General features: G+C 41.9%; 2 protein-coding genes across 2 annotated transcripts; one reads left to right on the top strand and one right to left on the bottom strand.

The window, feature by feature from the left end:
- Positions 1-760: 760 nt before the first annotated feature.
- mfap1 (microfibril associated protein 1) lies at positions 761-7,859 on the top strand. Its single transcript, XM_047362719.1, has 8 exons — positions 761-955; positions 3,595-3,814; positions 3,897-4,032; positions 4,117-4,304; positions 4,807-5,076; positions 5,157-5,316; positions 7,234-7,323; positions 7,414-7,859. Exons 1-8 carry the CDS (start codon positions 874-876, stop codon positions 7,591-7,593), a joined length of 1,326 nt encoding a protein of 441 aa, XP_047218675.1. The 5' UTR covers positions 761-873; the 3' UTR covers positions 7,594-7,859.
- On the bottom strand, positions 7,850-13,632 carry hypk (huntingtin interacting protein K). Its single transcript, XM_047362721.1, has 4 exons — positions 13,246-13,632; positions 11,884-11,939; positions 11,702-11,753; positions 7,850-8,075 (listed from the first exon to the last, which is right to left on the bottom strand). The coding sequence occupies exons 1-4, from the start codon at positions 13,405-13,407 to the stop codon at positions 7,980-7,982; spliced, it is 366 nt and encodes a 121-aa protein (XP_047218677.1). The 5' UTR covers positions 13,408-13,632; the 3' UTR covers positions 7,850-7,979.
- Between the last annotated feature and the right edge of the window lie 41 nt (positions 13,633-13,673).

Genomic DNA, 13,673 nt, shown 5'->3' with positions numbered 1-13,673 from the left:
CACAATTCTGGTGCTTCAGCAAACGTTTTAATGGGCAAATATCACCTTCTTAGGTAAACTGAAAATTGATTCAAAAATGAGTGCTAGGCTGTGAGAGGGAAAAAGTATTAATCTGTCTGCTTTTACATGTACATGAACTTCAATGACATCCAATTGCTAATCTATAAGGTCCAGTTTGTTGATGGACCCACTGTTGCCAGCAATAGAGGCTTGAACAATTCTGTAAATATCAGAGTGTGTTCATAGTTGGATCAGAACCAGAACTGCAGCCCCGGCTCTAATTCATCCCAAAGGTGTTCAAGAAGGTTGAGGTCAGGACTCTGCAGGCCAGTCAAGGTTCTCCACACCTGCAGCCATGGAAGTGATAGGAACACCAGGATTCATTAATTTGGTGCTGGGACCCAACATTTCTGGCCATACAGTGTAAATGAAACAGCACAACATGTATTCCTATCTACACATAAAATGGAAATGGTTTATTATTATTGGTATTATTATTATACATTTTTCTTGCACTGTATTGTTTTTGCTCTTTTTTTGATAAACGCTTTCAACGACCACTGGAGGGCGCTAATTTGCACTAAATCTGCGAGCTCTCTTTGAACCCTCTACCTCAAACTTTTATCATTTATTATTTTATTATTATTTATTTATGAAATCCAGAACTCCCATCCCACCATAGTAAAAAATAAACACAAAATGAAATATTTAATTCAAAGTTCTGAAAACATTTGTCGGAACAATTCCACTTCCTGTCCGTTCACGCATTTTGTTGAACTTCCGTTTCGCTGCAGCAACAACGAGCTCTTTTAGCAAAGTGAAAAACGTTTTTAATTCCCTTTTATCGCCTCATATTTCGTTGACCAGGCAGCCATGTCTAGTCACGACGCCGCCAACATGAAGCTCCCGCCGATCCAGTCCACGGCCGGTGCCGTTCCGATCCGGAACGAGAAAGGTGAGCTTTGTTGGTTAGCCATTCAGCTACATTAGCTAGCATCTGTGCCACAGTTGGCAACTTTCACGGAATGACCGACAAGTTAGTTACAGGGGCAGGACTGGTTTAATAAAGATATGATGATAAATAAGGTCTTAGAAAAAGCGGCATTGTCCGTTTTTTCTCGATCCTAAAGTCCTAAATTTTATCTTCCTAATTTTAGGCCATAAAACGTTTTAGTACGTCCAGAGTTTTCATATAAGGGCTTACATTACATGAAATTAATCCTTATATTGGTACATCTTGAATTCAAAGCTCAGCTCGTTTTAAACGAGTTTGATAAATTCCTGACATTATTTACTGTTATGAAGCTTCTTACACGGTTTACTGTAAGAATCCGCTGACAACAGGTGAGCTAGGTGTGTCAGATCTGTAAAATACAAGTGGACAAGATTATAATAAAACCTATTATTAACTATTCGATTATGAGTTTAGTGCTTACTTGAACTGGTTTTTACGAACATCCAGTAATTACTGGTTGACCTTTGTGTGTGTCAGTTGATTACTTCCAGACATTTATATTAGTTTATATTAGTATTCATTTTAGAATGTTTCGGTATTCTACTTTTTTTGTTTTAATTAGGGGTTTTATATTATGATGATGTGTGTAATAAGTATTAATAGAGTTTTGATTGCTTAACATCATTAAATGAGTGAGCAATTAAACTTCACAGCTGCTGAAACACCATTTGAGGGAAAAGTGTAACTTTTCATGTGGTTGTAATGATGTAGGAACTGATATACACAGCTGAAAAAAATAAAGGAAGACTTAAACAACACAATATAACTCCAAGTAAATCAAACTTCTGTGAAATCAAACTGTCCACTTAGGAAGCAACACTGATTGACAATTAATTTCACATCTTGTTGTTCAAATGAAAAAGACAACAGGAGGAAATCTTTGGTGATTATCAAGACACTCAATAAAGGAGTGGTTCTGCAGGTGGGGACCACAGACCACTTCTCAGTACCGATGATTTCTGGCTGATGTTTTGGTCACTTTTGAATGTTGGTGGTGCTTTCACACTCGTGGTAGCATGAGACGGACTCTACAACCCACACAAGTGGCTCAGGTAGTGCAGCTCATCCAGGATGGCACATCAATGCCAGCTGTGGCAAGAAGGTTTGCTGTGTCTGTCAGCGTAGTGTCCAGAACCTGGAGGTGCTACCAGGAGACAGGCCAGTACACCAGGAGACGTGGAGGAGGCCGTAGGAGGGCAACAACCCAGCAGCAGGACCACTACCTCCACCTTTGTGCAAGGAGGAACAGGAGGAGCACTGCCAGAGCCCTGCAAAATGACCTCCAGCAGGCCACAAATGTGCATGTGTCTGCACCAATGGTTAGAAACCGACTCCATGAGGATGGTATGAGGGCCTGACGTCCACAAATGAGGGTTGTACTCACAGTCCAACACCGTGCAGGACGCTTGGCATTTGCCAGAGAACATCAGGATTGGTAAATTTACCACTGGTACCCTGTGGTCTTCACAGATGAAAGCAGGTTCACACTGAGCACATGTGACAGACGGGACAGAGACTGGAGACACCGTGGAGAGAGATCTGCTGCCTGCAATATCCTTCAGCATGACCGGTTTGGTAGTGGGTCAGTAATGGTGTGGGGTGGCATTTCTTTCCATGTGCTCACCAGAGGTAGCCTGACTGCCATTAGGTACCGAGATGAGATCCTCAGACCCCTTGTGAGACCATATGCTGGTGCGGTTGGCCCTGGGTTCCTCCTAATGCAGGACAATGCTAGACCTCATGTGGCTGGAGTGTGTCAGCAGTTCCTGCAAGATGAAGACATTGAAGCTATGGACTGGCCCGCCCGTTCCCCAGACCTGAATCTGATTGAGCACGTCTGGGACATCATGTCTCGCTCCATCCACCAACGTCACGTTGCACCACAGACTGTCCAGGAGTTAGTGGATGCTTTAGTCCAGGTCTGGGAGGAGATCCCTCAGGAGACCATCCACCGTCTCATCAGGAGCATGTCCAGGTGTTGTAGGGAGGTCATACAGACACATGGAGGTCACACACAATACTGAGCCTCATTTTGACTTGTTTTAAGGACATTACATCAACGTTGGATCAGCCTCTAGTGAGTTTTTACACTTTAATTTTGTGTGTGACTCCAAATCCAGGCCTCCATTGGTTCATAAATTTGATTTCCATTGATGATTATTGTGTGATTTTGTTGTCAGAACATTTAACTTTATACAGAACAAAGTATTTAATGAGAATATTTCATTCATTCAGATCTAGGATGTTATTTGAGTGTTCCCTTCATTTTTTTGAGGAGTGTATTTCTGCACAGATGCAGCACATATAATGAAAATCCTCAAATCCTTATCTTGTTGAATTATTGTTCATCTTAAATTATTGCAGTCTTTTACTGTGATGTTATGTAGATGCTACAAACAAGACCAAAGCTAGTTCAGGAATTAGTTTTTATGTAGTTAAATTTAAGGTCAATAATGACTCAAGCTTTCTGGATGATCTGGATAGATCTTAGATTTTTTAATACAGCTGCAGGAAACTCTGGTCCCTTGTTTTAAAGTTGAGTTGATGCGAGTTATCTTGTTCATGTGTGCCTCATGTAGGTGAACTCACCATGGAGAAAGTGAAGGTGAAGAGGTATGTGTCCGGTAAACGTCCAGACTACGCCCCGATGGAGTCTTCAGACGAAGAAGATGAAGAATTCAAGTTTGTGAAGAAAGGAGTGGAAGTGGAGCCAGAGGTGGAGCCGCAGGAGGAGGAGCATGTCTCTGACCCACGTCTCAAACGTTTACTCAACCGCACCTCTGAGGATGTAGAGGAGAGGTATCACTCCGTTCCTCAGCATTAACTTCAGTTATCAGCAAATCCTGCAGAGCTAAAATGTTTCTCCCTCGTTGGTCCTCAGGTTAGCGAGGCACAGGCAGATCGTTGAGCCTGAAGTTGTGGCTGAGAGCAGCGAGGACTCCGATGAGGGGACGTGGCATCCTGAACATGAGGACAGCAGCGAGGATGAAGAGGAGGAGGAAGAAGTGGATGACGAGGTTGTGATTATGCAAATATTTCTTGTGTTTTATTCCTTTTCATGTTGGACAAATTCTTATTGTTCCAATCATTGTTCCACACAGGAAATTGAAAGGAGACGTGCGATGATGCGTCAGCGAGCGCTGGAACGGAAGAATGAGGATATGGAGGTCATGGAGGTGGAGGAGGAGGGGAAGTCTGGGGAGGAGTCAGAGTCGGAATCAGAATATGAGGAATATACGGACAGCGAGGATGAAGCAGAGCCCAGACTCAAACCTGTCTTCATTCGCAAGTAAGAACTTAAAAAACTGAAAATGTTTCTGAGAAATAAATCCATCACTAATTTATCAGTGTCAGCAACTTCAGGAGTCTTGTTTTCTAGAGCAGGTTTCATGTTGGGGCCCCAGAAACTCATTTCAAACCTCCTGAAATGCAGTTTTCAGCTTGCTGTCAAAAATTGGTGTTGGAATTCACCTCAATTTATGTTAAAGATGAGTCAATCAGCCCAGTGGCTCGGTTGGCAAAGCTACAGGGGCATCAGAACCCAATTGGTTTACTCCATGTCTTACCCCTTCCCTCTCTGCTTCATTTCCTGTCAGTTAGGTGTGAAATAAAGGATGGATAGTGCCACACAATAAAAAAGAACAATAGAAAAAGTCCTTATCAACAAACATACTCAAACTGTAATAAATAACACCTACTGAAAAATAGGGGCTGGTTATCTTTGGAGTCTGGTTTAGATGGATGAAAGTCAGGAAAAAATGGTGATGATGCAAACCCTATTTGATCTACAGGAAGGACAGAATCACTGTTGCAGAGCGTGAAGCTGAGGAGCAGAAGCAGAGAGAGCTGGAGGCCGAGGCCAAAAAGCAGGTGGAGGAGCGCCGCCGTTACACCCTGAAAATCGTTGAGGAGGAGGCAAAGAAGGAGTTCGAGGAGAATCGGCGCACGCTGGCTGCTCTGGAAGCCCTGGATACGGACGGAGAGAACGAGGAGGAGGAATACGAAGCCTGGAAGGTCCGAGAGCTGAAACGCATCAAGAGGGACAGAGAGGCCCGAGAAATGTGAGTAAAAGTTCAAATAGATTTGATAATGAGAGTCCCGTTTGTCGAACATGGTGGTCAGTTGTATTGTTTGTCTTCAGGTTGGAGAAGGAGAAGGCTGAAATCGACAGATTCCACAACCTGACGGAGGAGGAGCGCAGGGCTGAGCTCCGAAACAGCGGAAAACTCGTCACCAATAAAGCCCAAAAAGGCAAATACAAGTTCCTGCAGAAGTACTACCACCGAGGAGCCTTCTTCATGGTGAGCATGACCCAGATTATTTTCCATCATCGATTAACTCAGCTTTAGTTTGTCTGAAACACAAAACAAGCTTTTCTACCACTAGAACCCTCCCCCCAAATACCAGCTGGGATTTCCCCACGGATCCGTCCGGATCCAGATGGTTACAATACAATTTATTGTATTTATTTATTCAGTAAATCAAACAAGAATTCACTGTTTCATGTTTTTATTCATTTAAGAAAGTATCTGAACTAATTATTACTAAATAAAGTATATTATGTACCAGTAAACATAATGTCCAACATGCCAAAACAACAAAATCAAACGCAGCTCTTATTTTTTTATGTATTTACAAATAAAAGAAAAAACTTTGTATTCAAAATGTCAAATATGAAATGGAACAAAGAAAAACAGGCAACAGTTCATTCATTCATTCAGTCCTGATGCTGACGCTGCAGAGAAGAGACTGCTACACCCTTTCATTAAAATATCATATAAGCAGCGTTTCCACAGATGGAGTCAAACATCCTGGTACTCAAACCTTTTTACACGGCTTGCAGGCAGTCCTTTGTGTTGCTTCACTAACCTGGAACCTGACCGACGTCCGCAGTGTGCACACACTGCCCTGCTGACCGGGGCCAGAGGCTTCCTGAACACGTCACAGTGCAGAGGAAAACTACCAGTTGTATCCTACCCATGGTTCGTCCTGTAACCGGTGGGTTGCTGGTTCGAACCCTCGCTCTGTCTGTCTCAGTCGTTGTGTCCTTCGGCCAATTTTATGGCAGCTTCGCTTCTGTCAGTCTGTCCCAGGGCAGCTGTGGCTACACTGGAGCTCACCACTGTTAGTGGATGGATGAGTGATTGTAGTGGAAAGTGCTGTGGGGTCTCTGAGGAGTTGATAAAGTGCTCTACAGTTCAGGTCATTTACCATTTATGTTTAACAGATCAAAGGACAGTCAAGGAAATGATGCAGTGACTCCAAATGTTTGGGAGCCCTAGAATTAACCACTAAGTGGAGACTTTGAATGATTTAATTGGGTTTAAATTCACTACAACTGTAGGTTAAATGCTCACAGTAGGGATGGGAGATATGGACTTAAAATCCCATCACGATATTTAGTTCTTTTTTGTGATAATGATAAAAGTCACAGTAACAAAGTATTTCTCACTGCAACCACAGTCCCACAAACACTAAGATATTCCCAGTTTTAGAACAGGCCTCTTCAGGACACCAGTTACTTAAAGTAACTGCATCATATTTTCAACTTTGATATTTATTGATGTTCTTGTGGAACCGGTGGTGGACCCCTCAGTTCTGGGGATTTTGTCATCATCACAAAAAATCAACATTCCTATTAGACATTTTTCAGAATGATGATAAACGATACGATAAATGCTCATGTTCAAAATACTTTCTGCATCTGACGCTCTTATTTAAATCAAGCAATATCACAACATGCATATTACAGAGAACGTCTTTGACTGTTAAGATGATGAATGTGAAGCTGAATAGACTGCTCTATCTGGGGTCTGTTTGCTGTAAACCCCCCAAAAAGGCACTTATTAATAAAGTTATATTATCACAACACAGCATGTTCTCCTAATATCGTGCAGCCCTAGTGTGTGTTTCTAATAACCAAGATGTTGCTGGATTCTCTATCCAGCAGAAAGGTTTGTGTTTTCAGTGCAGATATTTTCACCTAGTGGAAAACAACAAAAGTGAAATTTTGATCACAATACACAACCTGGCCAGATGGATTGTAGTTGGCATCAACACAGCCACAGAAAACACCCAGGTAATCAGTCCACCCGGCATTATGAAGCCTTGAAGGAGAGAATTGGCCCGGCACCAGCTTTTATCCTCTAGGTGGCGCTGTGGACATATCTGGTGTAGTTTTCCTGATGGCATTCTTGAAACATTTGCTTTCTTCCCAGGATGAAGAGGAGGATGTTTATAAGAGAGATTTTAGCGCTCCTACTCTGGAGGATCACTTCAACAAAACCATCTTACCCAAAGTCATGCAGGTGAGGCGCTTCACATATGCTACAAGTCATTCCCTAACTATGGCAGGAATTTATTATCCAGGTGGTTACGACTGTTCTCACTCTCACCAGGTCAAAAACTTTGGGCGGTCGGGACGCACAAAGTACACCCACCTGGTGGACCAGGACACCACCTCATTCGACTCGGCCTGGGCTCAGGAGAGCGCTCAGAACAGCAAGTTCTTCAAGCAGAAGGCGGCAGGTGTGAGGGACGTGTTTGATCGCCCCACGGTGAAGAAGAGGAAGACCTAAGATGATCCTCAAGAACGTTGAAGACTGAGCTGCATTTAAAGCCCATTCTTTCTCTGGACCGTTTCAGACACATGGACTCATTCCCCTACTTTCTGTTTTGCCTGGAAATATTCGGAGTGTAAAGATGCAGTTGGATATGAAGAGAATTAGCTTTTGTAAATAACCTACTTTTTTCTTACTGGCTGTCTGTGGAATTTGTTTATTTGCTTGCCAGTACAGCTGTTAACACGGTGTTTGAATTAAAGACACTCAATGATTTTACACAAGGGAAGAATGAACTTTTATTTAAAAATCAAAAAACAGGGTTATGGCGTAAGATCTACCACCACCGTGAATCTGCTCCATGAGCTTTAAGTGGGAAAACAGTCCAGTGTGTGAATGTCTGTTCAGTTGGTGAGAGCCACCAGAGCTTCCACCACGTTCCCCATGTGTTCCCTCAGGCTGCGCTCCGCCACTGACCGCGAGATCTCCATTTCTGACATCTGCACAACAGAAGACATGCAAGTTAACATCCAAACCACAAGAACAGATTTTTAATGTATTAATGAGGCCCAGAAAAGAATCGTTCAGATCTTGTACACCATGATGTTACTGAACAGTAACGGCAGCCGCAGCAGGATTGGATTCGAGGTGCCGCTGAAATCTGGACCCGCTCATCGGTGTCAAAGATTTGAAACGTTACGGCCTAGAAGCCCCTAATATTTCCTGTGTTTAAAGTCCCTTTAGTGAGATGCCAGAGTACAAAGAGGTTTCTGCTTGTGTATGGAGCATACAGTAACACAGCACTGACCCTCCCCAGCATCTGGCTGTGCTCTGCTGGTCAGCTGGCTGAAAGACATCTCCTACAGTGTTCCCTTGCATACAGAAAAAGACTAATGTTACAGCTTAGATCTCTTTCCAGTCAGAAAAACAAGCTACCATAGAAACTAAAGCAACGCAACACTATTAAGGTACTGCATCATCCAAACAGTTGGCAAGCTAAGAGCAGCATATCTGGTAAGTAGCTGGCTGCGGGCTTGCTACCTGAGCAGACAGCCTGACTAATTAGCCAGTTAATATCAGCTCATTAGACTCTTGTGTTACACTATAAAGAGAACAGCAAAACGGATAATATTTATAACTTGAAAACTACAAGCTTCAGTTGCTCTTTATTCCATGTTTGGTTTGAACCAAGTATTTTGTACTAAAAACTATGAACTGAGAATCTTAAACTGGCCCATGCCAAGTCAATTTGGGGATTTCTATTCCTAAAGTTTTCATGTTCGTCTCATCAAGTGGCTCACCATGGAGTCTAGAACATATGCATAAATACATCTGCAGCTATAAATGCACTTTAGACAGATGTTTCAGAGGTGCAACTGCAAAATGGAGAAGTGGAGCAAATAATTTAATCAAGCCTTCGGTGCAAACACCCGTCTTTAACTAGGACTAGAGAGTCCTCTAAACAGCAGGGTTCACGTTTTACTCAGTTTAATCATGTAAGACTGGAGTCATGTAAACCAACTGATGATCTGGAACGTAATGATCTGGAACGTAATGATCTGGAACGTAATGATCTGGAACATGATGATCTGGAACGTAATGATCTGGAACGTAATGATCGAACGTGATGATCTGGAACGTAATGATCTGGAACGTAATGATCTGGAACGTAATGATCTGGAACGTGATGATCTGGAACGTAATGATCGAACGTGATGATCTGGAACGTAATGATCTGGAACGTAATGATCGAACGTGATAATCGAACGTGATGATCTGGAACGTGATGATCTGGAACGTGATGATGGAACGTAATGATCTGGAACATGATGATGGAACGTAATGATCTGGAACGTAATGATCTGGAACGTAATGATCTGGAACGTAATGATCTGGAACGTAATGATCTGGAACGTAATGATCTGGAACGTGATGATCGAACGTGATAATCAAATGTGATGATCTGGAACGTAATGATCGAACGTAATGATCTGGAACATGATGATGGAACGTAATGATCTGGAACGTAATGATCTGGAACGTAATGATCTGGAACGTAATGATCTGGAACGTAATAATCTGGAACGTGATGATCGAACGTGATAATCGAACGTGATGATCTGGAACGTGATGATCTGGAACGTGATGATCGAACGTAATGATCTGGAACATGATGATGGAACGTAATGATCTGGAACGTAATGATCTGGAACGTAATAATCTGGAACGTGATGATCGAACGTGATAATCGAACGTAATGATCTGGAACGTAATGATCTGGAACGTAATGTTCTGGAACGTGATGATCGAACGTGATAATCGAACGTGATGATCTGGAACGTGATGATCTGGAACGTGATGATCTGGAATGTGATGATCTGGAACGTGATGATCTGGAACGTGATGATCGAACGTAATGATCTGGAACATGATGATGGAACGTAATGATCTGGAACGTAATGATCTGGAACGTAATGATCTGGAACGTGATGATCGAACGTGATAATCGAACGTAATGATCTGGAACGTAATGATCTGGAACGTAATGATCTGGAACGTAATGATCGAACGTGATGATCTGGAACGTAATGATCTGGAACGTGATGATCGAACGTGATAATCGAACGTGATGATCTGGAACGTAATAATCTGGAACGTGATGATCGAACGTGATAATCGAACGTGATGATCTGGAACGTGATGATCTGGAACGTGATGATCGAACGTAATGATCTGGAACATGATGATGGAACGTAATGATCTGGAACGTAATAATCTGGAACGTGATGATCGAACGTGATAATCGAACGTAATGATCTGGAACGTAATGATCTGGAACGTAATGATCTGGAACGTGATGATCGAACGTGATAATCGAACGTGATGATCTGGAACGTGATGATCTGGAACGTGATGATCTGGAACGTGATGATTGAACGTAATGATCTGGAACATGATGATGGAACGTAATGATCTGGAACGTAATGATCTGGAACGTAATGATCTGGAACGTAATGATCGAACGTGATAATCGAACGTAATGATCTGGAACGTAATGATCTGGAACGTAATGATCTGGAACGTGATGATCGAACGTGATAATCGAACGTGATGATCTGGAACGTAATGATCTGGAACGTAATGATCTGGAACGTGATGATCTGGAACGTAATGATCTGGAACGTGATGATCGAACGTGATAATCGAACGTGATGATCTGGAACGTAATAATCTGGAACGTGATGATCGAACGTGATGATCTGGAACGTGATGATCTGGAACGTGATGATCGAACGTAATGATCTGGAACATGATGATGGAACGTAATGATCTGGAACGTAATGATCTGGAACGTAATAATCTGGAACGTGATGATCGAACGTGATAATCGAACGTAATGATCTGGAACGTAATGATCTGGAACGTAATGATCTGGAACGTGATGATCGAACGTGATAATCGAACGTGATGATCTGGAACGTGATGATCTGGAATGTGATGATCTGGAACGTGATGATCGAACGTAATGATCTGGAACATGATGATGGAACGTAATGATCTGGAACGTAATGATCTGGAACGTAATGATCTGGAACGTGATGATCGAACGTGATAATCGAACGTAATGATCTGGAACGTAATGATCTGGAACGTGATGATCGAACGTGATAATCGAACGTGATGATCTGGAACGTAATGATCTGGAACGTAATGATCTGGAACGTAATGATCTGGAACGTAATGATCGAACGTGATGATCTGGAACGTAATGATCTGGAACGTAATGATCTGGAACGTGATGATCTGGAACGTAATGATCTGGAACGTGATGATCGAACGTGATAATCGAACGTGATGATCTGGAACGTAATGATCTGGAACGTAATGATCTGGAACGTAATGATCGAACGTGATGATCTGGAACGTAATGATCTGGAACGTAATGATCTGGAACGTGATGATCTGGAACGTAATGATCTGGAACGTGATGATCTGGAACGTAATGATCTGGAACGTGATGATCGAACGTGATAATCGAACGTAATGATCTGGAACGTGATGATCTGGAACGTAAAAATCTGGAACGTGATGATCTAAGGCAGAGAAAGAATCGCTGCCTACTTACAATCAGTTCAACATCCTCTTTCTTGATGGTGACTTTAGCCAACTCTTTTTCTCTGAAAACAAACAAAACAAGAATTCAGCTCCTGCTGTCAAAAGCAAATTGTAGTGAATAATCTCAGGATACATGGGTCTCAAAATATAAGACAATAAGTTTTAAACGGGACGGGTCAGAACTAAACTTACCTCTCCTGTTTGGCCTTCTGTTCTCGAGATCTTCGGTCTCCAATCACCGACATCGCCTGAAAGAGTAACAGTTTGTCTTTAGCTGATCTTTAAACAACAGTTTTATTCTGTATGATCATCTCAGCAAATGATGAATTTCATTTAAAAATTCAACCTTAGAAATAAAGGAGCGTCGTTTAAAGCTCTTAAATCTGTTTCTTCCTCATTCAATTTGTCTTTTTGGAAAGCAGTTATTTTACTTAAGTTTTTGTAAAAGTATTATTTGAAATGAATTTTACTGCAAGTGTTGTTTGTGACAAGACATGTAAGGGGTTAATACTAGAGACCTGATTTTCCTCCAGAAAGCTGCAATAATAGCGATAACATGGCTCTCAGACCCATATTCTCATTATTCAGAACCAACTGGGATTTATGAAAGATAACATTTTTATCTTTCCTGCTCTGAAATACTGAAAATTACATTTATGTATAGACATACACTACCGGTCAAAGGTTTTACGACGCCTTTCTCACTTAATGCATCTCTTTACCTGTGAATGAAGACACATGGAATAATGTAGTAAACAAAAAGTGTAAAATAACATTTTTATATTTTAGATTCAGCCTCCCTTTGCTCTGATGACTGCTTCGTTCTCTCCATGATCTTCATGAGGTGGTCACCTGGAATGGTTTCCAGAAAGTCTTGAAAGAACTTCAGAGGTTCATCGAGAGAAGGTCAAAGGTTAATATTTCTGTCATCACAGCAGATCGCCTACTTTACGGAATTTAAAATATAACATATTTAGAGTTATTTTACAATTTTTGGTTTGCTACATTATTGCATATGTGTCCTTTCACTTGTAATGTTCTCTCTGTCTAAGCGTTGTAACTTTTATCAAGGATGACTTGATAGAAAGATAGTTGTCGGTGCAAAACCCGTCTCTCCTTTTCTCCCGTCCGCTCTCCTCCCTGCTGTAAACTGTCGTGAACATCCAAACTACAGAGCTGCTGCAACAATGTATACTGTAAAAATGCTCTGGAACAATTTAACTACAGAACATGCTACACACTATTATGCAAAATATTGAATTTGGAGGCCTGAATCACTTTAAATGACATAAAAGAAGACTTGATAGCAGCTCTAAAAGGTTTTTCCACAATCACAATGCTGCATTTAACCTGAGTTTAGGAAACATCCAGTAAATAAACTCTAAATGTCTGACGATAAGGTAAACATTTAAAGTCATTTATTGGTATTCTGAAGTAAAAACGCAAACTAAACAGTTTCTACACCGCTGTGGCTCTGCTGAAACACGGGGAACGTCTGTTAACAGCAGCCGCATGTTTCCGGGGGCGGCCCGTTGGTTAGCCCGTACTTCTCACCGTTTGTAGATCCGAACTTGAGATTTCTTTCTCCTCCGCGTAGTCCGTGACCCGCTCCAAATCAGCGGCTCCGCTGTCATGTTTCCGGGGCTTTTCCACCGGCTTCCCGGTGCAGTTTTCCTCGGCTTCCAGGTCCAAATCAACGTCTCCCTCCGCCGCCATATTGGATACAGTTAACCGGAACAAAGAGGACGCCGCTATACACCGGAGAGAAAACGAGGTTGCACCGGAAATGATTTTTTAAATCCACTATTTCTCATTAATCTTAATTACATAGCAATCAACGTTTCATGTAATGCTGTTTTCTGAACAGAGCATGCAAACAAACACTTAAAGAGGAAGAAAGAAGGGTTCAGTTAAAGGCATCACCCGTGTAAAAATGTTTCATCGAGGATCTTACATTAGAAGTAAAATGGTTTGTGACACAA

Source organism: Girardinichthys multiradiatus, chromosome 4 (genome assembly GCF_021462225.1).
Source record: "Girardinichthys multiradiatus isolate DD_20200921_A chromosome 4, DD_fGirMul_XY1, whole genome shotgun sequence".
In the NCBI taxonomy this organism is placed as follows: domain Eukaryota; kingdom Metazoa; phylum Chordata; class Actinopteri; order Cyprinodontiformes; family Goodeidae; genus Girardinichthys; species Girardinichthys multiradiatus.
This window is presented reverse-complemented; position numbering and strand designations above follow the sequence as displayed.